The sequence below is a fragment of the Manduca sexta genome, chromosome 17, assembly GCF_014839805.1.
Source record: "Manduca sexta isolate Smith_Timp_Sample1 chromosome 17, JHU_Msex_v1.0, whole genome shotgun sequence".
In the NCBI taxonomy this organism is placed as follows: Eukaryota; Metazoa; Arthropoda; class Insecta; order Lepidoptera; family Sphingidae; genus Manduca; species Manduca sexta.
The window spans coordinates 11,361,487-11,385,425 of NC_051131.1; the positions used below are offsets into that span (position 1 = coordinate 11,361,487).

Here is a 23,939-nt window from a genome sequence, read left to right on the forward strand (position 1 = left end):
GTGTTTATTTCTAAAATTAAATTTTATATCCACCTCCATTACGAACATTTAAGCATTTTTTTATTTCAATGGATTTCAGCTGCACATATCGTTTTGAAGCTAATAAGGGTGAAGTGGTCCGACTAAGGGTGTGGGGCGTTCGCAGCGGGGGCAGGCTGTGTCGTTCGGTCCACTCTGCTCACTCTCCTTGGTACCGCTGTGCTGGCGACCCTACTGCTGCTGTCAGGATCTTTGATAGACCCTGGAACAATCTGGGATCTGGTGTGCCGAGAGATTGTTTATGCAGGTGCGTTTAAATCACTGATGTCGAATGTTACGTAATTTTTATTTATTAATTACTTCTCGTCTGCTGGATTACAAAGGTGGATTTACTATAACGGTTTTTATTTCGACATTTTCCATATTTACTATTCAAGTAGCTACTTACTTACGTATCCGGAAGAGTTACTTGTTTGAATATTAAATTTCAGTAACAAGTCGAACAAAGCGAAACCCATGAAACCATACCCATACATAATGGCTTGGTGGTATTATATAACTGATTCTTAATAGCCAATGATAAGGAAACTTGTTCTTTCAATAGTTTATTATCTATACATATTATAAAACAAAACCTCCAAAAGTTGTCTGTCTGCATGTGATCGATTTTCTCAAAATCTACTGAACGGATTTTTATGAAATTCGATATGTATAGTTTAAGATCCTGGGAAGGTTATAGGCTACTTTCTATCCCAGGAAAATGTATAGCGGGACTTTTATCTTGGAAAACTCCTTCACGCGGGCAAAGCCACAAACAAAATCTAGTTAATAATGTATACTTAATATTAATTTCAGTGATGTAGGCGACTACGAATTCATCTCAGTATCAACGGTAGCTGAATTGAAATTCGATGTGGTCAACATGTCTGCGTCAGACGACTTTCGTTCTTTCGGCTTCGAAGCTTCAGTAGAGTTCATCAGATTCGAAGTACCATGCGAGAGTTCACACAGAGTATTCGGACCCAGTGGAGATTTGAAATTAGTGTCATCGCCAAAGTCTGATTCAGTAAGTATAACTTATTTGCTATTTTAGAAGAAGGTTGTAAATCAAACTTTATCAAGTGCCATAATAAGGGAGGTGCCAGCGATTTTCAAGGATAGGACGCAGTTCTCAGATGGGCCCAAAAATTAAAAAGCCGGGTTTAAGTTAAGGGTCATGCATGGTCCCAGTTATAATAGCTCGCATCAAGCATAAAAAGGTTATAATCTGGGCTAGTCTGGTCTACCAGAGAGCTAAGAGCATTGGTGTCTCCACCAATGCTCTTAGCACGAGTTTACGCGTTATAATATCATCAACGTGATGGTTTCGTTTAAGTAAATTGTTGTATGAAATTGGAATAGCGCCCCATTAGCGTATTTGGAACTAAGATATAATAGCGTAAACATTTCCTGGTGTTAACTTGGAATAATAAATCATTTAACCATAGACAAAGAGTTAAAATGTATGGGAAAAGGCAATACGTGTTTCCTTTATGACTTATAGTATCAACTAATGAATACTATATTATAATTTGTAAATTCTTGCTAGAGGTACCTCCAACAGGGTCTTAATTTGAAGTAACTTGTTGTTGGTTCCAAATTTTAAATGACTTGTAATAGTAGAATTAAATAACAAAGAATATTCTCAAATTTTCAGGACCGTTGTGAACGTCGACCATGGTTAATAGATCCCTCTCCGGGAAGGTATCTGTACCTTCAAATCCGGGGCAGCATCATCAAAGAACCAGTGTTGGACAACTTCACATTACTCAATAATATTACAGTAGCGCCTGATCTAAGGCATTTGTGTAAAACAACTAATCGAATAGCAGTCTACGCTGGGGGATTGGAACCGATTTTTATATGTCCAGACCCTCCAGAACAGGTTTGTAAATCTTCTATACCCCAAGCAGTAAATAAAAATGTTACAGCTCACTTAGAATGGTTAGATTCATTATCATTCTACGTTGTAATCTGTAAACATTGTAATGATGATGCAATGTAATACGTGACACAAATTCTAGGCAGGTATATCACCAGGGTCTGGCTTCCTAATTTTAAAGACTCAGACAAATGACTTAAAATGTCCTTATAGAGAATTCATTCAGTTTGATAGCAATAGCTAAACAATTTCAAACTATTTCAGGTTGACGAAGATATGGTAGAAGTGTTTTCTGAAGGTTGGACGAAGGACGTGGATCTTTTGGCTCGCCACGTGTTGTCGCCTGCGCCGGCGGCGGATCGCTTCGATCTGGATCGGCCTCGGTCTTTATCCGTAGAGCTCATCGCTGCTGAGAGAGGCTCCTATTATGTCTCTTGGCTGGAACTTTCTAGAAGGTAAAGTTGGATTTAATGTTCTTAAATAATTTTTTGATGAATATTGAACTTTTTCTCACTAGACAAATTTAAAATTTTAGTGGGGTCATAAAAGTTAGCGAATCTAACTTCTTTAAAACATACGTTTTGTCTGGCAAGACCTTAATACCAAACCCTTATCGCAGTGCATTAATTTATATTTTGGTGTTCTTTGAATTTTTATTAAATATCGTCTACCATCTTCCTAACATTAAGTAACTTACAAACATGTGTTTGCAATATAAAATAGTAATTGTAATTGGTGTAACCATTGTCGTTCAGTTCGCCGAGCGTGCGCGGCGGCGTGTTCGCGCTGTCGGGCGCGTGCGCGCACCGCTGCGCGTCGCTGGACGCGTGCATCGCGGAGGCGCTGTGGTGCGACGGCGTGGCGCACTGCCCGCTGGCGGACGACGAGCGCCTGGCGCAGTGCTCGCCGCTGCTGCGCGTGCCGCCGCACTACGCCGCCGCGCTCATCGCCATCGCCGCGCTCGCTGCGCTTGCGCTGGTCTCTATACACGCTAACATAATCTCTTCTCTATTTGCTGTTTCTAGCTCTAGCGTGGCGGACTAAGGCCTAATCTATCTTTGTAGTAGGAGGTCCGTGGTCAGCTATGGTATAAGATAGGGCTGATTTTATTATAACTATAGTTCTTTCTAAATAATTTGGAATCCGAGAAAGAGTGTAGCGTAATTAAATTATTGGAGCTTTGTAAATTCTAGTTTTAATTTAAGTATTTGAAAGCAGATGCATTTACATCTATGATGTATTGCCCAAAATTATTCGGATCTTCATAGTATAAAGAATAACACTTCTAGTACTTTCTCAATTCTAAACCAATTAAAATTAAAATAGCTTCAGCTAAATAGCTAAAAGCACTGCCATTAAATTCAACATATTTTTTTAAAACATGCTGCCATCATTACATTCATTAGAGCAAAAAGTTTTTTCTACGAAAATCTATACCACGAAATACCATATAACTCTTATTATTAAATTAGTAAGTTCTGATTTCAAAAAAATTCAAATCTTTTGTCTCTCTTATCTTATTTGTTTTTTTTTTCAGTTTTGTACATAAAGAGTATAAATAAATAAAAAAATAAAATAAACAATAAAAACACCCTCTTCATCTTCCAGATAGCAGCAGCGCGGTCGTGCCGACGACGTCGCTCAGCTCTGCAGCAGCGGCTGAAAAGCCTCTCCTCGGACACGGCCATATTCGACGAGAAAGAAGTGATTTGCTGACCAAGCGAGGACTCTGTGCGGTACGTGGAGATAGACCGCGTCACCACCGTGTGACGGGCTTCGCACAGAGTCCTTGTTCTAACCAAACGGATATATCCGACAAACATTAGCGAAGTTCGACCAAACGTTGGTCGACTGTTGGCTCAGGGTCGACTCGACCGGGGAGATACGTTGAAAGCGAAATAGATTGATAGATAATTCCAATGTCGATGTAAATAATTGTACGAATTAGGTGATTTAGATCGGTGTGTGTTTTGGACCAAGTGCAGTCGATCGGTGGCCGAATGGTCAGCGCGATCCTAGCTTCATGTTTGATCAAACAGGTGCTGTTTTTCTGCATTTTCTGAAATTATTCTTTAATGATTTAAGTATTTATTTGTTTTAAGTTGTCCAGTATTATTTTTAAATTAACCGAGTATGTATGTAAATATAATGAAGACGAAATGAAATAAATAGCGCACAATTAGTATGTCTGTTGCGCCGCGCCGGTCGACTGAAGGCACATTTCAGTCGACTTCGACTTGAAGTATGTTGTAAATAAAATTTGGTAGTTTCTATTAATTAAAAATAATAAGCATTAGTCGATATTCGCGGCAATAATTTTCCTTTTTAAATTCGTATAAAGAAATGTTGAATCTGTGTTCTAATTGTTAATATTAGATTCGTATACGTGATATGGATACTGCCATTTTTGTAAGGATGTTCACGAAAAATTAAAATTATATGAAATAAAATATTCTACTTCTTGTGCTTTAATGGGATGGGCAAGATTATACTAATATTTATAAGATAAAAAAAATTATAACAACAGCTATCGATTTATGAAGATCGATTAAAAATATATCTCATATTGCCCGTTAAACATTTTATTAAATCAAATTATTTAAATAAATTATAATAATTCAAAAGATTTAGTTAAATATGAAAAAAATTGAATCTTGTCTATCCCGTTACGTATAACAAAAAATATAAATTAAAAAATAAAACTCTGTTGAATTATGTCCAGATTAATTTATCGATAACAAATCCTAAATCAGAATTATCGTAAACATCGTGTAATATTCGAGGAATGCGATGTAAATAAATACTAAGTAATAAAACTGTTCATATCTTAGTGACGTATAAAAGTGATATGTGTTTGTTTCCAAAGGAAATTATTAAAGTTTATTATATCGCGTTATAATTAGTGAAAACGTAGTCGATTGGATTTTGTGGGACAATCGGAACTATTCTAAATATTTGGGTAACGATTTAGTGTTGTATTTGACATTCAGCCAAACTATTGTTGCCAGCTTAAATATTTTTGTGTAGTCAGAGGGTCCTATTCCGTCTACGAGGGTGTATCCATCTTTTTGCAATTAAAGACATTCTAATCGAAGGATAGCTTAGATGGCCATATAGGTAATAAGAGGATTTTTTGTCTCTTACCTATACGGCAATCGAAGCTGTCTTTCGAATAGAACGCCCGTAATTGCAAAATATGGATTCGTCCCTACAGACGGAATAGGCAAGAATTGCGCGCAGGTCGTTCACTCATTTGGTCTGTTGGATATAGTAGTCATATTCTGTATACGAGGAGTCTCATGAAACAGTTCAATGTTATCTCTACCTAAATACTCATTGGTCTAACGTGAGTTTGGAAGTCGGTTCGAAGAAGAAATGTGTGAACACGACTGTTGATGATACTTGCTTTAATTAGAATTCAAAATTTATCTAAAAAAGTTCAGACAACAGTCAGTTCTAAATCGAACTAAATGACGTCACTGTGCAAAGCCGTAGAGTTTTCCAGTAAAATTATTTGCGTCGTTTAAATATTTTTTGTCTCTATCAATGCCTTTAGGAAAGACAGAGGTATAAAATAGCGTCATTCTATTTAAACAAGTATTCATAGTAATTAACGGTGTAGTGATACAATCAATATAGGCTCATTTCTAGGATCGTATGAATGTTAGTAAAAGGAATACTAATCTAGTAGTAATTTTATTTCTCAAAGATTTTGGTTATTACAGATTATAAATTGGTATTGATAATGCATTTATATAACTGATAATTTAACATTTTTTTTATACGTGCATGGCTAAGTGACTCTACTGTACCTGATGGTAAGTGGAGTGGGTCCAATAGAATGTCGACTGACGAGAGATAATTACCCCTCGGCAGTCGATAAAATTATGCCGGCCTGTTGAAACTGGATTTATCGAGACTGATCCTGAAACGCGACACAATTACGTGTTCCACTACTTTTATCACCTTGTGTACAGTGGTCACTATCAAGGCGGATATAAAATATATCCTACCACTAACAGTAACAAACCGCATGTTATAGTGCCGATTGAAGTGATGTATTTAAAAGTATAGAGTCGAATTTAAAACCTCCTTTTTTTTAGATTTGGTTAAAAAATATAACTTAAAATTTTACATGCTTGGCTGAATGTCAACTACTATTAGTACGAATAATTCTCTATCTCCATAGAGATACGAAATTTTAGATAGGCATACATAAATATTGAAGTGTTCTTTATAAAGTAAATTTTTACTTTTTTTTAAAGTTAAGTTTTGTATCGATGATCAGCCGGACCGGGTGAGATTGTCGAAGACAGTTTGGTTGGTATAATGTAATATATTAGTATATGAGTAGAGCGTTTGTATCGTCTTCCATAATGTACGAGAAACTCGGATATTTGTTTTCCCCCAATACGTTGCGCCATATCAAATGTATAAAGGATGTGTGAAGCGGACGCCATTACCAAATCAGGTGTTATCCTGGAAGACAATAATGATGGATAATAGCTGTGTAAGCAGATACATAATTTACGTTCATAACAATGATTACGAAGAGTTATGATATTACAGAAGTTTTTAAAATAAAAACTATTTACTGCATCACGTGTTTTTTATTTGTCATCGGTCTTTGGAATTCTGTGAATATTGTAATTTTTAGTATTGACTAAAATATTTAGTCATAAAAAATTCACCTTAAAAATGTTATTTAATAATACTTAATAATAAACAAAAATAACACGAATATATTATGTCCTTTTTAAGACAATTTCTCACTTGCCACTTCTTACTTAGCTACATATAAAAATCAGAAATCGCTTAAAATATACTAAGAAAATACGCCTTGGCTCATAATACTGTAGGCCTTCTTAACATTCTCCGAGATATCTTCAGCTGGTTTATCACTGGTTATCAGCCATGTACTGGCGCTAGCCCCAGTCTTGTACGCATCCATCAAACCTTTTACGGCAGATTCTGGCCTAAAAGAAAATAAAACAATTAATATTAAAAAAAATATATTTTCAAATTTAGAAAGTTACTGGCCATCTTTCAAAAAGAAAACAAAAGCAATTGTTACAAAATTATGTTCTTAATTTGAATGTTGCATAAACTAATTTCAATCGTGATTAATACTGTGTAATCTAACGTTAATTGACGGCAACTGTCGGACCATGAAGTTTATCGGTCATTCGCTGTGAGTTTCATACAAACTTGATATAAATCATAATATAAGCCGGCAAACACCTTAAGGTTATAGCTTAAGGTCCATTTTTCATACATTTTGTTTCACCTTTAATCTGGGTAACTAAACAAGTATTGACAAGTAAAGAATTTAAATTCACGTCTAGTTAGTGATTAGTTCTCGCAGTTGAAAGAAAAACCTAAAAATAATTAATATGGATATTTCGGCCTTTAAAATTTCGTCGTATTAAATTTTAACCCTTAAACTATAACCTTAAGCATCGTCTCTCCTTGTGTGTGTATAATAATATTTTATATTATCAATAAATAATAAAACAAAATAAATCTAACCAATATTTTAAACAAATATCCATGAAAATTACTTTTAAAATAAACATCATGCCTTTAAAACGTGATTCGATGGAACCTGGTCGTATGGCTGATTAGTGGTGTACTCAGTACAAACTATAATACCCTACCCTTGCAAATAAAGGGTGGAAAAAAATTAGATTCTTACTTTTGCATTGGTAACACTCCCAAACTGTTTTCCAAGAGCAAGTCGGTTTCCTTGTCAAATGCTCCCAATTTAGTGAGGCTGAAGAGAGTGGTGTCCGTGCAGCCGAAACATAACGTTATCACTCGAACCCCGGAGACAGAGTAATGAGGCTCCATCTGAAAAATACATACAAAGCAAGCTTGTAGCCAGTGTAACTACTGGACATAATGAGACTTAGCATCTCATGTCTCAGGATGGCGAACGCAGTGACACCAAACATTACTTTGTAATTCAAGGTGTTGGATTTTGTTTCTAATGTTTATGAGCGGTCGTATCGCTTACCATTAGGCGAATGGCAAGATCGACTTGTCATTCAAAGCCATAAAAAAATAGCATCATTCCATACTCAGGGGTAAGCAAAGTTGTATCATACTCAAATTTCACTTGTAATGTTAGATATAAGTGAATAGTATGGATTTTAACTGAGGTGATTCCTTCGCAAACTTCAACATAAACGTAGTATCACGTCTATTTCTCCTTTACATGGGTACATTCTTGCTGAGTTGTTACGCCAACATTTTGCTAGCTACGTTAGGTCCTATATTACAGAATTTACAGAGGGCGAGTTTTTGCCACTAAATTGGTTTTGACAGTAAATTGTTCCTACGGTATTGTTATAATCTATAATAATATAAAAAGCTGAATTGTTTGTTCGTTTCAACGGGCTAATCTCAGGAAATACTGAAACGATTTTGAAAATTTACATTACTCCTGAGTGCTATAGGCTATTTTTATCTCGAGAAAATATTTATTCGAGAAAATCTTTTTCACGCGGCGGAACCGCTCTGGATAATCAAGGATGTAATCAATGATCCATTATTATTTATAATTTCGTCGTTTATCAATATTTGTCCATAATATATAACAGCCTTGTAGTCAGTACTGCAATTATATTTATTCTTTTTGGGCACTGTTGATATAACACGTGCTAGCTGTGCACCTCGTTTGTTAATGTTGATTTCATTTATTGCAATTGAATGAAAAGACGAGCATGCTATTCGCATAATGGCAATAACATCTACATGCGATCGAAGCGGCAGAGGTCGCAAAAGACATTCTGACAAAATTTACAATGAAATCTCACGTTTTGTACCTGCAAAATATAATCTTGTGTCCTTAAACATAATTACTAAAGTACAAAAAAATATTCAAAAGGCCATAATAATAATTGTAAACAGGAAATATTGAAGGTAAAGAGAATGCCACGAAAGTTATTCCGGTGCAAAAATTTATTTAGTACAAGATATTTTAATTTGTGTTCGCGTAGCAATTAAAAGTGTTCCATTTTTAAAATTGTTTATTTTTAATTTAATGATTACAAGCCAAACTGATAAGGGTTTATGGCCAGTACCTAATGATTTATAATATGTACGTGTACCTATATCTTAACGCTGTTTATTCTCAAAATGCTGAGGTAGGGTGGCGGACAGTACTTAGTATGAATAATTCTATGTCACCTTTGTATTAATGTAAAAAATATTTTCCATGTCATAACTCCAATAATAGGGGACCGGACTCATTTCTGTTCTTCATTATTATCGAATATTTACGTTATATAAATTACAACACAGAAAGAATTATTTAAATCCGGTAAAAAATCAACAAGTTATAAGTCTTTCAATTTCGGTAGAAGGGGTAAGTAACAAGAAACAGAAAAGAGGCGCAATACCCACCTGTGACGTCATCAGGCATTATGACGCGTGCGAAGGAAAGAGATGAAGCGATATCCCCAATTCGCGCCCACTTCGACACACAGTAATATTGAAATATAAATTACTCGCTCATTTTTTAACCAATTTTAATGCAGTTTTCGCCGGATAGTTTCTTTTTGGCATTATTAAGCATTACATATAGAATAATGTACAAAATCAAACACAGGACGGTCTCCTATTATAGCGGAATAGACGATGTCAATTAATATCTTAATATTCTGGGCATGTACAGTCAACTACAAAAGTAGCTGAACCGAATCAAAACATGAGATCGCCTATGCATGAAAAAAATTATTGAAATGTATCTTTTTTATGTGAAGTAAAGTATTTACTTTCATTTTAAGGGGTTCCTTTATCATATTTTTGTGAAGAAAAAAGAAAGAAAAAAGAAGTTGGTAAGAACACAAAGGTTTATGTATAAGCAATTTAAAGTTTTGAATTTGTTCAGCTACTTAGTACTTATGTGGTGATTGCTTCATGCTTCATGAATGACAGTTCAAGTGTTCTAAATTCAAAATGGTGAGTGTAGTGGGTTCTAATAGGATGTCGACCGACGAGAGATGATAACCTCTCGGCAGTCGACACAATTATGCTGAGCCAACGATTTGTTGATAAAGATGTAAATATTCAGTGACGGAAATCTTACATCGAATTGGACTATTGACATTAATTTTACGTCACCCAAAATTTTACAGATTCTACTCTTTTAATTGATGTAGGTAACCTGGTGTTTTCGTAGTGTAATTGTGAATTTACCCATAGCTGAATTCATTTTTGATATACAGCTTCTATAACAGCAATATCAGCCCTGTATTATATACCATCCCACTGATGGGCACGGGCCTCCTCTACCACTGAGAGGTTAGGCCTTAGGCCTAGTTCGGATTGACAAACTTCACATAACCTTGAAATTCTTATGTAGAATTCTTAGGTATTTACGTTTATGAGGTAGCAAATATAATAAATCCACGTCGAATTGGGAACCTGCGTCTTATATTAAGTCCGTTATAATATATTATATCAGCCCTGTATTATATACTGTCCCACTGCTGGGCACGGACCTCCTCTACTACTGAGAGGGATTAGGCCTTAGTCCACCACGCTGGCCTAGTGCGGATTGGTAGACTTTACATACCCCCGAAATTCCGTTAAAAATTTAAGTCCGTTAATAAATATAAATAAAAAATACAACATACTCCAAGGCAATTGCTGAATTGTAAAACTGCGCTCTTCGTTGCCGCATAAATTGGGAGTAGGGATGCTTGAAACAGCCCCACGATGGATGAAATATTGATGATAGCACCACCTTTCCCTCCGTGGTCTTTGCGCATTATATTATACGCTTTCAATGAGCTTGTTATCAATGCCGACTGAAACAAACGCATCGTCACAATAGAGTAGTTGACAACTTTTTTAAAATACATTTATCAAAACTGATTTTTACCCAAAATCAAAATCTATCGTTTTTTTTTTATTAAAATTGAATTGAAATTTGGTGGAAAGAGAAACTGTCAAATTACAGTACTATTGAAATGTGAAGTCACCTAGTGCCACTGGCCATAATGGCTGCCATACACGCTACGGTCCATCGGAAAGGTCCACCGGTGCAGGTATGCCTGCGCCGGTAGACCGAAATGTGTGTGGGAATAGACTTGTGCAGATTTTTGAGCCTGTGCAGGCGACCGGCGCAGAATCGAAAATCAATTCTTTCAATTGATACCTGCGCAGGCATACCTGCACAGATGACCTCTCCGGTAGACCGCAGCGTGTATGGCTTACATAACGCTGTGTGAGTGAGAAAAGGATAGCGCGTTATACCCACCACGCCCCCACTATTGCTCACAACAATATATTAAATATGCATAACTGCTATATTCCTCCACCAATTTTGATGCTGATTTCACAGAAGAATTTCTTTTTAATATTATTTTATGTTACATATAAAATAATAAAGTAAATCAAACATAGGAAACTACCCTATTACCCACAGGATATATTTCCCCAAACAATTGTACAAATTTTATTTGGATACTGTGTAAAATTGTTAGTCTACGACATTATTGGCATTGAAATTTAGTTTAAATTACCAGTAAACTAGATGTAAAAGTAGCCATTAGATAAGATCGCATCTGCAGAAAAGGTAGGCAATTTATAGATTTTGTTCATTGGTACGTGACCGCATCGGCAGAAAAATAAGACAGTGTGTAAACTTTGTAACCATTTCATGTTGTACTTGGTACGTACTTTTCTTGTGATTGTGCGGAGCCCTGATTATTCCCCTATCCTTCCCAAACCCTATACCATTTCACTGAGGCTCGTAGCACTTCGGCGATTCTTTTAAAATTAGGGGGGTTTATAAATACTAAAGATCATCATAAAAATCGCCATATTTGTTTATCGGACCAAGGTAATAATTCAAAATTAGATGAATCGTTCATAAAATGACCGAACAAAAAACCCAGAAATAAGCTCAGCATTTATAATGATTAGGCTACTATGGTAACCGCGCAATAATTCAATGATTGCGTGCATAGCATGTCAACATTCATTTTTAAACCCATGAATTAAAATAGATTAAGTCACTACTATTCTAGATCTGCAGGTAAATATTTACATATTTTGACACAGTCACAATATAAAATGTCTTAATAAACGATAGTTATATAAGCGATATTAATTAAGTAATAATTAAATAAACTCATGTATCTTGACTTATCATAAGTCAACTATGTTCGCCTACGTGATGAACAAAGCATTAAATTTATTTATTTTATAGCCTGTGCGAAACAAATAAAATTTTAAATAGAATACGAATATATTAAATAGAAGACATATCAGTCATTGCCCTCTATTAACTAATGGACACAAAGTCGACATTCGCAACACTCTTGAGATGATTAAAAATGTAGGTATACGACAATATGTAATCCCAACGTAATTATCACAGATAACAAAAGTAGGTCGCATTTCAACATAAACAGATATATTGAGATTTATATGAGAAGCACTTATCTAAGTAAATATTGTTATCATTCTGGAGATACGCAATGGTACAAACATGTTAACATCTGTTAATTAATCTCAGAATGTATATTTACTCACAGATCATTCTTGTTGCGTATTCAATAACTTTTCATTATTATTTCAGAGATATTTTGATAATATTTGATATCTATGTGAAACAAATAGATCAAGTATTTACATCATCATCACCAGCCGCAGGATATCCACTGTTGAACCTGGGCCCCTCCCCCAAAGATTTCCACATCGACCTATTGAAAGCGGGCTGCATCCAGCGAGATGAAGTGACAGTAAAGAGGGCAAATAGTTCGTAGTACAAATGTCCGATGGGGCACGAAGGTTCTGGAGTGGAGGCTACGAACTGACAAGCGCAGCATCGGACGTCTACCCACGAGACGGACAAACCTAATAAAACTTTTTACATGGTCATTGCAATTTCACTGCTGGACATAGGCCTCCCCCATTGAGCGCCACAGGGACCGGTTCTGGGCGATCCTCACCAGATCGTCGGTCCATCCCGTGTAAACTTTTCACATTCTCTTACCTAATTGTATACGGATTACTTACCACATTGATAGTAATTTCTTTCAAGTAAACGTTCGGCCGATCGTTCATAATACCGGCATTGTTGACGACAACATCTATGTATCCATATTCATTAAGAATGCTTTCGTAGGCAGCTTCAAGATCATTTGTGGTAACATCGCATTTGTAAAATTTAATCTTCCCAGGACCGTATTTAGCAGTCATTTCTCTTTCTAATGCTTGTCCGTTGGACACATCGACGTCTAAAGCCGCAACATGCTGGAAACAAATATTTACAGAGTGAAATTACGACTAAAATCTATCTTCATAATCTGTAAAGGATCTGCTTGGAGATAGTCTCCTTAAAATTATTAGGGATCTTTTTTGGTAATCTGTACTCAGATATTGCCAACAAACTCTTTTACATTGTCCGTCTATAACATTTTTAAAGGCCTCAATTATTTGTAGTATTCTAAATAAATCATAAAAATTTTGTTGGATATGATAGCCTACAAAGTCGGAAACACGAAAACTTTGGTCCGCTAGTTTGGTTTCGACATAAAAATGTCACATAGTCTCTTTAATAATAATTATATTTAATAGCTTAATATTGCTAGAAACATATCTAACTTCTGTTAATTGATCTCAGAATGTATATTTATTCACACGATTACGCGCAAAATTTATTTATATTTTTTTATTTTACCTTTATATATCTATTTTGACAATTTACGCTTTTAACTACGAGGGTTCAGTACTTACTTTCGCATTTTCCTCTAAAAATGCTTGAACGACACCAGCTCCAATTCCAGCCGCTCCACCAGTCACCAAAACAACTTTATCTTTTACTTCGTACATGATCCTACTAACTTTACCAAGCAATTAAGACAAGTAACTGATAACACAATTGAAGACAGACTACACTTTACACATAAGAAGTTTCCATACAAACACTATTGTTGACAAATGTAATCAGTAAGCTGAATAAAAATTAAAAGTCAATTAGTACTGATGATAACGAATGGTTGACACTTTATTGTACAAGCTGCAATTAATATTGAGTTTAACAACAATAAAGCCGCAAAATAAAACCGCTCGTATGCGCACGATACGCGAAGACGTGTGCGTAGATTAAGACCTAGAAGAAGTATGTCTATACATGTAACATGCACAATATTATGCCAACGATTGCTCAAGAGTTCAATGTTGATGCATACGAGGTAAATAATCTCACCTTGACACCAAGTGTGAATAATTTAGCATTACAAGCCGAGACCATTTATTGTACGTACTTTTAACAAGGCTGATGCTGTATATTTGGTTGAAGTATGAGGAAGGGAACACCGTGTTTCCCTCAACAGTTGACTGATGTGTTTGGTAAATATTTGAAGTTTCCGGAGTCCCAAATCGTCTGCTTCCAATTCTTTATAATTTAACATTGTTAACAATTTGTTTGTTTGCCGACCAATACAATCGAAATAAATATTATCGTTGGGAATTCGTAGTTCAATGTAACACGTGACGTAGTCAACGATTGTGCTAAATTAGCGCACCTTCAAATCCCATATTGGTCTCGCTTCGATGACTGTGAATAGAAAACTTTCAATATTTTTTTCAATGTTTATTTTTCGTATATTTGACGAATGTTTGTTAATTAGATTCAATATTGACGATGAATAATACAAACTAAACATTATTATCAATGTTGTTATTTGTAACACAATTCTTTTATCTGTAGTAATTATTCATAAAGCCCCATTTTCTCAAGCGAAGTGGTGATATAGTAATATTATATGAATCTTTAAAAAAATCTTATTACACGGAAGTCTTTTTATCTTTATTATCATCATCACCTACAAGAGGTCCACTGCTGAACATGAGACTCTCGCAAAGATTTGCACCTCGACCTATTGGAAGCGGCCCGCATCCAGCGACCTCCTGCGATATTTATTAGGTCATTTGTCCACCTCGTGGGTGAACGTCCGACGCTGCATTTGCCCGTTCGTGGCCTCCACTCCAGAACCTTCGTACCCAATAACCCATCAGTTCTGCAAGCTATGTGCCAATGTTTTATTTTACTTTTATTAAAAACATGGCATTGGTTTTATTTCAGAAACTACACTAATCTCATTCTACAGAATTGAGATTAAAAACTTAACACCCCTTGACGCAATGACAAAGATTAATTAAAAAAAAACCTTTATTAAATCATGACAAGGATTGCGTAAAAACACAATAATTTAATAGGCCTATGACTATAATTTAAATATCTTATCAAGGCAATAAACATACAAAGCATCAGTCAGAAGCCTTGAAATTGAACAACGGATATAAATTTATTCAATAGTATTACAAAATAGGTCTTCACGTTAGTGATATCATACTAAACGTAATAGCTCAAGGTATTTTTTTATAGGGCCACGCCAAAGTGACCTTACTGTACATGATGGTAAGTGGAGTAGATTCTATATAGAGTGTTGACTGACGAGAGATGATTATTCTTTGCCAGTTAATGTAATTATAGTCATGCTAATCCCAGACCTAGTTCACGGTTCTACATCTACTGTACAGACTACGGTGGTCGCTATCTGAGCAGATAAAATTACCTACCACCATCAATTATAAATTAAAATACAATAATATAAAGACTCATCTTGAATCAGTGCCTTTTTAATTACTGTGTACCTTTTTAATACGCAAATGTGGTCATAAATCTGATTGTTATTTTTACACAATGTATTTTACGACAATTGCAACTAATTTTAAAAAACACATGACGCATTTATCCTCGAAGGTGTATGCCGAGGCACAACCAGGGCACCAAGTGTTTTCGCCAAGTGTGTTTCCTTCCATGATGTGATAGGGGGCGAGCCTATCGCCATATCGGAAACAAAGTGCTGCCGTACCGCGCATGCAGTACTACTTATGCCACCGAGGCAGTCAATCAACAAATTTTATTAATAACATAATAAAAATGTTAGCCAACTTCCAGCCATGGCAGGAAATTGCAACAGAGATCACCCAGATACACTCCCTGTTCCTTCACTCTCATAGTATGGGGAGACTGAAATCCTACATGACCAGGGAGAAATCAGGCGGATGCCTGACGGCTTCACGTGCTTTCCGAGTTACGGCGTCAACTCCCTGACTCCGAGCTGAAGTTGAGTTAATATTTCGATAGAAAAACCCAGTCAAAATTTTTTGGGCCCGACTCAGGATTCGAAAGGCAATACAACTACGCTACTGAAGCAGACAATTTTTATTATATTTTCTAATATTCCGCGCCATTTTTTGAATTTTTTCTTTCATAAGAACCTTCTCCGGACAATAACAAACATAACAAAAAAGGATTGTGAAATCGGTCTAACCGTTCACGCGTGATGGTGTGACCAAGGGAAATAGGGATTCATTTTTATATATATAGATAACATAGCTATGGGATAAGTAATAATATTTATAAATTTGATTTTAATACCTATATTTCCATTGCGTTACTCCATTATATTGAAAAGATGCTCAGTCTTACTAACTATTTTTTTGTATATTTCTAATATAAAGTACTTGTTAACCAATGAAAATCATTAATTAATAATCTACAAATCTTTATCCAGTATAATAATATCTCCACTTACATACTATCTGCATAAGGATTTTCAATAATTGTTATATTAACCGCGCCATTGACTGATTACCCAATGGTAATTAAAACATAAATATCAATCATTCAAATGTTTTGCCATAATTTTGTACGCATCAGTAACATGTGATGAGTAATCCACTGCTGGTTTATCATTTGCAACCAGCCAAGTGCTGCCAGATTTGCCATTTTTTAACACATCCACTACACCTTTCGCTGCTGATTCTTGTCTGAAATTTGAAACACTGTTCAAGAAAAAATTATGGTTTCAAGCATTTTTTAACAAACTATAATTGAATATAATTTTTTTGAAATAAATAAAACCATGAGGTAATAAAGGTTAATCAACTAAAATGTTTGTTTGCTTCAGGATGTTCTGAGACAGACAAAAAGTCAAACGGTTTCGTTTTCTTGCATTTCTTTGCTTTCACTAACATTTTCAAATACTTACGATTGCATAGGATATAATTTTATTATTTCTTGCATTTCCTTGTTTATTTCTTCGTCAAAACTTTTCAATTTCTGCATGATAGTAGTATCAGTGTTTCCAAAGCAAACTGTAATTACTCTCACCCCAGTCTTAGTGTAATATTCTTCCCTCTGCAAATGTTTATAGGTGCATATTAATACCGAAGTTTACTCTTATATACTATTCCTTCATTATTACACTTTAATAATAATTTGCCATTAAATATTTCGGGTCTATATTTTGAAATATAACCCCTTAACAATAAGAGTTAAAGGCTGTTTTATTTAAGTAAGTTAATTATATTATCTTTTGTGCATATTACTTTAGTAATTAGTATAATATAAACCTTTTCTATCTTAATAAATTTAAAATATCGCTATTTAATGAAACTAAAACTGCACCTTACGAATAATTTCAAAATAAGTTAATGACATACACCAATACAATTACTGAACTGCAGCACAGCGCTTTTAGTCCCCAAGTATACAAAAAGTGCCGGCGCCAATTGACACAGGCATGCAATCGACGATATATTTATTACCGTGCCCCCTCTCCCACCTCGGTCTACCCGCATCATCTCCAACGCCTTTAGTGTCCCGTTGACTAATGCTATCTAAAACAAGGTCCATCATGAAAATCCTTCAAATAAACTCAATTATTTTTCCATTAAGTCCATTTTTTGTTTAAGTATTGCTAATTTCTTCATTGGAGGAATAGTGTTACTGGGTTTAGTGTTTGCGTACTAAAGTATATTCACTGATCATAATTCACAGCACGATTTTTACTTCTTAAATAGTATTGGTAAAGCAACTTTACGATACTTACATAATTTACTTCAATTTCACTCCTAATATTACTTGTGTTGCTCTCATCAGTCAAGCCAGCATTATTTATTACAATGTCTATATAGCTGTTGCGATCGTGAACTATATTGAAAGTTTCAAGAAGTTGTTCATCCTTTGAAACATCGCATTGGTAATATTTTACCTTTTCATCTCCATAGGTTTCGTTCATTTCGTTCTCTAAGGAGTTTCCCGAACTTACATCGATATCAAGTATAGCTATATGCTGTAATATCAAAGTAAGGGTATAACTTATAAGGCAATTTATGATTATATTGTGCACAAAAAAATACGTCGTATCGGTCAAAATTACGATATATCCTCTTTCGATTATTTTTTTAATGACAAAGCATCGAAGCTTGGTTACAGTTACACTCCGATACACTGCATATCAGCTATGGAGTAAGTAATTTAAATAAAAGGGAACACCAACCCAATTTGTTTAAATTCCTCGCACTGATACCGCGTGTCATATCAATTTGAACCGTTCGGAATGCGTAAGACAACATAGATAACATCCTATTTTTTTTTAATTGCCTTAGTAGCCAAACGAGCAAGCAGTCCGCTTGCCTACCAGGAGCACTCTTTTTAAGCCTCATTTAGAAAAGGACAAGTCATAGCACTCGGGGAATACCGATGCAAGAAGTTCATTCCAAATTTATAAAAGTATTCGTTATCTAGCCTAGTGAATTAACAGGCAAGTCAACTTCTCCTAATTTAGAATTCAACCACGATCCATCACGTAGTCGTCAAACATATATAATATGAACGTATATTATGGTCTCTACGCGTATAGGTAATGATATACTTTCGTTTGATACTTTACTAGATACCTTAACGCCTTCTCTCAGAAATGCTTGAACAATCGCTGCTCCAATACCATTTGCACCGCCAGTCAAAAGAACAATTTTATGCTTCAAATCAAACATGTTCACAGTACAATGTACAAGTTTACAATGCGTTATCGTAATACAGTTCATTGTTTATGTAATTCATTCGGAGAATAAAATATTCACACATAATATAGTGACCAGGGGCCTTATTCTCTATCCCGCACGTTGTTTTAACAGTGCGTAACAAGCGCGTAACACAACGCATCATGTGTAGGACTATAGAAATTTGTCTTACAGAATACCATTCCACGCACATTTCTCGAAGATAACATGACACGGCCGCGTTACGCGGCTACACTATCATACAGAATAAGGGCCCAGTCTTTTATATGCCCCAGGCATCTATATTTTTATTCTATAATTAAAGAAATAAAGAGTAAGGAACCAGTTTTTAAATTTCGCGACACTTGTTCTTATTTCATTCAGTGGAATTATTATCTCTGGTTTGAATTGTTTACGTACATTATCACTGTCAAATACCGGGGTTTTGATTACTGCAGCTAAAAGTGTCGAGGTCATTGCCACTTTTGGCTTTACAATTAACGTACTTATGATTTATAAATGTGAGAACAATATTATCACAAAATAAGGATATATTTTTCTTTTATAACTTTGCACTTTTATGATAAGTAAATGAAAAAATAATTAAATTATAAATAAAACCCCTTAAGGTGTTGAAGACTGGCTATTTAACGTTGATTCATTAACAGATAATAATGTAAACGCACATAATTAAATATCATCACAGATATACAGAAACATTGTGCGTAACATACTGCCAAAACTCAAGCAGCATAATAAATAAAAGTAACTGTTTCTACGAAAGCACAAAGTATTAAACTCGTGTTTTTTCCTCATAATTATGACTGTTAGTCTCTCTGTCATGGATAAAATTGTGGATAAAAGTTCCACTTTATATTTTCCCGAGATAGAAAGTATACTATAACCTTCCCAGAGTCAACCATTTTCATACGTAACCTCATACAAATCCGTTCAGTAGATTTTGAGAAAATCGATAACAAACAGACAAACAAATGGCTCACTATTTTGGTCATAGTGGCTTCCGCATAAAAGGTGGATATATGCTATCGCGGACTTTTATTTATAACTATTTAAGAGTAACAATCCTCTTTGTCTAACTCCAATGATTTAGGCAGCGTACGCCAAGATGGCAATTTTTTCCGTCTTACTTGATATGTATCGTTATATTATTATGACCACATTACACAAAATTATTATAAATTATAGCCTATATGTTATACTGATGTTTAACCAATATTACTGTATGGCTTCATCCAAATCGGTTCAGTAGTTTTTACGTGAAAGAGGAACAAATAAACATAGGTCCTCACAATCATTCGCATTTATAATATCAGTAAGATTATACAAAAGCATTTATTTATTAAAAAAAATATATCGGCAAAATATAGTTTTGTAGTATTGCAAACACAAATTGATCAGGCGGTTCAACATATTGAATATAAATGTGGTCTGAATGTAATTTAATCTATGAATAAACTTTCAGTAGAACTTAATTGATAAATATAAACTTCTAAGTTTTTACGAAGACTGTATTGAGATAACAAGTACCAGGCAGGTTCTTAATACAATAAGTTCCTAGTAAAGAGCTATTAGCCTGTTATACCGTCGAACTATTCATGATTATGGCGCACGTTGAGGCAACAACGTTAAGTCGAGCCCTTCATAATAATATAACTACTCCATGCATCCTCGCTGTGAGCGAGAGCAGTGAATGAAACACCTAGAGAATAACTTTTATATTACGTTCCTTTATTTAATTTTATTTAGCAAATACTGGATCAGTGAGTATCTTGTAAGCTGCCGTGTGTTTATCAGTGATGTCTTCTACGGGTTTGTCAGCGTTTGACAACCAAACGCTTCCACTTGCTCCAAGTTTGTAAGCATCTACGACACTGCGAGCTGCAGATTGAACCCTGGAAGAACATGAGATCAACCTTTATCAGTAATAGTATGTATTCTTAGTAATAGTAGGTTATCTATTACCTATCTAAGATGTTACATTTCACCTAAATACACCATTCCTTTGATCTATGTTAGTTCCTGCATCTTCAACAAGCACATAACTTAGGTGGATGATTTCTTGCATAGTACAGTTTCTCTTTTAAATTTCAATTTCTGTCACGAGACCTCCGTATAAATATACAATTGTATTCTTGTTTCTATTATACCTAAGAGACTTAAGATCTAGGTAATATCTTTGTTGTTATAAGCTCTTACTATCGCGCAAATAGCCTGTCCGTCACTTTACTGTATCTTAAAAAACCTATTAGCTATAAATAAAATGATTACTTTTGTCCAGGATAAATACTAAGCGCTTCTCCGAGTCTGCTTTCCATGACTTCATCAAAACATCCCATATTTTGTAACGCAATAAGTCCAGTGTCCGTTGCTCCGAAACACATTGTCAGTACGCGTACACGCGTTCTCTCGTAATAATCGTTTGCCTAGAAAAAGTATAAAAATTACCACACACACCTTTATCCCCAAAAGTGTGTAACTAGGGCACCCATTTTTCCCCTGTGTGTTCAATCCTATGATGTAATAGGGAGCGTGTCTCTGGCCATATCGGACACAAATTCCAGACTCCGGACTGATATTGAGAAGAAGAACCCAATATCACTTTGTCCCAACCTGGGATATGAACCCAGAAACTTAGTGCGGTGTCGTATCGCGTACGCAATGCAACTACGCCGTCGAGGCAGTCACTAATTAAATGATTCTAATTAATAGTAATAAATAAAAATATATATTAATTGGATAATATTTCCATCCAGCAATGTTCAACTCCAACATTGAAAAGCACTTGGCTAAAACAGTGTAAGATAATAAAGATGATTAATAAGAAAAAATATTTAGAAAACAGAGTAAATCTGAAGCTCTCTCTTTATCTATCCATAACTAATTGAAATAGCATATAAAAATAATATAACCACACACATACCCCAAGAGCAATACTGAATTGCATGACTGCACTTTTTGTAGCATTGTAAATAGGGGTATAAGGCAAGGGAGCCAAGGCAGCTACAGACGACATGTTTATTATAGCACCTCCCTTCCCCCCCTTGTCAGCTCGCATCATATCGAGTGCTATCAATGAACCCGTGATAAGAGCTGTCTGCAAATAAAAAAATATACTCAGAATCTATAACACTGCATTATATAATTTCCTAGTGCAGCTTGCAGCTTCGCTAGCGAGAAAAACCATTCCCGTCACATAAGTCCCTAAAACGGTCTATCTATTTAAAAATAATTTAACTAAATCCATTATTTTATTACTGGGATAAAAAGTAGCCGATGTGGCGATCCAGGGTTGATGATACCCGTGCGCCTTTCAACCAAATCCGTTCAGCCCTGCGTTTACTTCTAATATGCAAATATCCAAACTTTTTAAAAAACTGTTGCAACTATAATATTCGTAAATAAGATTGGCTGGCTGTTCAGAAAGTAATGAATGGTTCTTTATCATTAATCTACAGTTACAATTTTACAAACAATTCTAAGTATAAAGAAAACTTTATGTTAATTTCTTAAGTAACAAAATATTTGCTGTTTAGGGGCGGTCGTATCGCTTACCATGAGGTGAACGGCAAGCTCTTCATGTAACAAACAAAATATTATTAAGAATTTATAAATAGGAAGTATCAAAAATAAATCAAATTCATCACAATATATCTAAGATATTATTCAAACACTATGTCTTTGTTGAACAAAAAAAATCTTAAGCTCATTAACTTTCTAGTTTTTACTTACCACATTTATATCAATTTGTTTTCTATACGTGGCCCAACTATCATTCAGGATTGCTGCAGAATTTACAACCACGTACTCGTTAGTTTTGTCATTTAGCACTGATTTGTAGGCTGATGTCAGCTGAGCCTCATTAGTAACATCGCATTTGATGAACTCCACTTTTCCTTCTCCATGTTTAGCGTTTAATTCATTTTTAAGTGCCACTGTGTTCGTTTCATCGACATCTATGATGACTACGCGCTAGAAATAAATTGTAATATCGAGCTCTCAATTTTATAAGCCCTGCGTTATATTGAGGAATTCATGAGATAAATTAATTATCATTAGTTTGAAATATATTGAGATATAAGGATAAAAAAATAAGATAAAAAAGCGGCGATAGCCTAGTTGGTTGTGGAATGGACTGCCGAGACGAATGTCCGCAGGTTCAAATCCTAAGGGCATACACCTCTGACTTTTCTTAAAAATTATGTGTGTATTCTTTGTGATTTATCGCTTTAACGGCGAAGGAAAACATCGCGAGGAAACCTGCACACCTGAGAAGTTCTCTATAGGAATTTTCGAAGGTGTGTGAAGTCTACCAATCCGCACTAGCCCAGCGTGGTGGAATATGGCCTAATCCTTCTCAGTATTAGAGGAGGCCCGTGCCCTACAGTGGGGCAGTATATAATACAGGCCTGATATTATTATATTATTATTATATGGAGATACCTTTTAGTTAAACCACTTAAAGCTTAGAGAGACGAATTTAAAGCAATCGATTTAAAAAAACTCAACGTTATAATATGTATGTGCAACTTAAATTAATAACTGTTCACGGAATAATATTATTATAATTACCTTAACGCCTTCCTCCAAAGCAATTCGAACTACATTGGCCCCGATACCTCTGGCGGCTCCGGTGATCAGCACTACTTTGTCTTTCCACTCGTACACCATTGTTTTGCCGGTAAGTATGTAAATGAATTAGGTGCGTCCTAGGTAAATTGTTTTTATTTTGCATTATCTTATCAATTATTACGTGACCAAATATGTTTTATCTATATATTATGATATAAAGATGAAGAGTTTATTTGTTTGTTTGAACAAACTAATCTTAGGAACTACTGACTCAGTTTGAAAAATTATTTAAGTGCCGGTTAGCCCATTTACCGATCAAGGTTATATATAAATCACGTGACGTCACGGTCAGCCATGAACAATAACAGCAGAGCATCAATGTTTAATGTTGCAAAAACGGGAAATATTTATTTCTTTGGGAGCTTCCGTTTCTTGCGCTGCGTAAATGGTTGAAGTTACGAAACAAACTTGGATGACAGAATTGTTCCGCATAAAAAGATCTAAAAAAAAATATAATACAAAGTCCACCCCTGCATCTGTTTGCCTGTCCGAACGCGATAAACTCAAAAACTAC

General features: G+C 35.1%; 4 protein-coding genes across 6 annotated transcripts in view; 1 reads left to right on the forward strand and 3 right to left on the reverse strand.

Annotated features, from left to right (window-relative positions):
- Nucleotides 1–4,482, forward strand: part of LOC115445272 — a 103,539-nt gene extending 99,057 nt beyond the window's left edge. Inside the window, exons 9-14 of the mRNA XM_030171490.2 lie at nucleotides 80–286; nucleotides 835–1,045; nucleotides 1,676–1,903; nucleotides 2,165–2,355; nucleotides 2,656–2,878; nucleotides 3,509–4,482. Coding sequence (XP_030027350.1) covers nucleotides 80–286; nucleotides 835–1,045; nucleotides 1,676–1,903; nucleotides 2,165–2,355; nucleotides 2,656–2,878; nucleotides 3,509–3,616 — 1,168 coding nt within the window. The 3' untranslated portion in view covers nucleotides 3,617–4,482. The remainder of the gene's footprint in view (nucleotides 1–79; nucleotides 287–834; nucleotides 1,046–1,675; nucleotides 1,904–2,164; nucleotides 2,356–2,655; nucleotides 2,879–3,508) is intronic.
- A 2,008-nt stretch (nucleotides 4,483–6,490) lies between these two features.
- LOC119189548 (15-hydroxyprostaglandin dehydrogenase [NAD(+)]-like) lies at nucleotides 6,491–14,031 on the reverse strand. 2 transcript variants are annotated; one of them, XM_037439562.1, is made up of 5 exons: nucleotides 13,655–14,029; nucleotides 12,935–13,171; nucleotides 10,543–10,716; nucleotides 7,596–7,750; nucleotides 6,491–6,876 (listed from the first exon to the last, which is right to left on the reverse strand). In XM_037439562.1, the coding sequence occupies exons 1-5, from the start codon at nucleotides 13,748–13,750 to the stop codon at nucleotides 6,726–6,728; spliced, it is 813 nt and encodes a 270-aa protein (XP_037295459.1). In that variant the 5' UTR covers nucleotides 13,751–14,029; the 3' UTR covers nucleotides 6,491–6,725. The 2 variants fall into 2 exon arrangements, with proteins under 2 accessions (XP_037295459.1, XP_037295460.1); XM_037439563.1 differs by lacking the exon at nucleotides 10,543–10,716 and having other exon boundaries at nucleotides 13,655–14,031.
- Nucleotides 14,032–14,262: 231 nt separating this feature from the next.
- Nucleotides 14,263–18,857, reverse strand: LOC115445292 (15-hydroxyprostaglandin dehydrogenase [NAD(+)]). Of its 2 annotated transcripts, XR_005112466.1 has the most exons (6): nucleotides 18,674–18,857; nucleotides 17,824–18,066; nucleotides 17,435–17,611; nucleotides 16,981–17,129; nucleotides 16,525–16,759; nucleotides 14,263–14,947 (listed from the first exon to the last, which is right to left on the reverse strand). XR_005112466.1 is itself a non-coding variant. In XM_030171515.2 (5 exons), the coding sequence occupies exons 1-5, from the start codon at nucleotides 18,818–18,820 to the stop codon at nucleotides 16,609–16,611; spliced, it is 867 nt and encodes a 288-aa protein (XP_030027375.2). In that variant the 5' UTR covers nucleotides 18,821–18,857; the 3' UTR covers nucleotides 16,478–16,608. The 2 variants fall into 2 exon arrangements, 1 of the variants encoding a protein (XP_030027375.2); XM_030171515.2 differs by lacking the exon at nucleotides 14,263–14,947 and having other exon boundaries at nucleotides 16,478–16,759.
- A 1,646-nt stretch (nucleotides 18,858–20,503) lies between these two features.
- Nucleotides 20,504–23,782, reverse strand: LOC115445282 (15-hydroxyprostaglandin dehydrogenase [NAD(+)]). The gene is made up of 5 exons (XM_030171499.2): nucleotides 23,366–23,782; nucleotides 22,526–22,765; nucleotides 21,717–21,890; nucleotides 21,065–21,219; nucleotides 20,504–20,688 (listed from the first exon to the last, which is right to left on the reverse strand). The coding sequence occupies exons 1-5, from the start codon at nucleotides 23,462–23,464 to the stop codon at nucleotides 20,535–20,537; spliced, it is 822 nt and encodes a 273-aa protein (XP_030027359.1). The 5' UTR covers nucleotides 23,465–23,782; the 3' UTR covers nucleotides 20,504–20,534.
- Nucleotides 23,783–23,939: the final 157 nt, after the last annotated feature.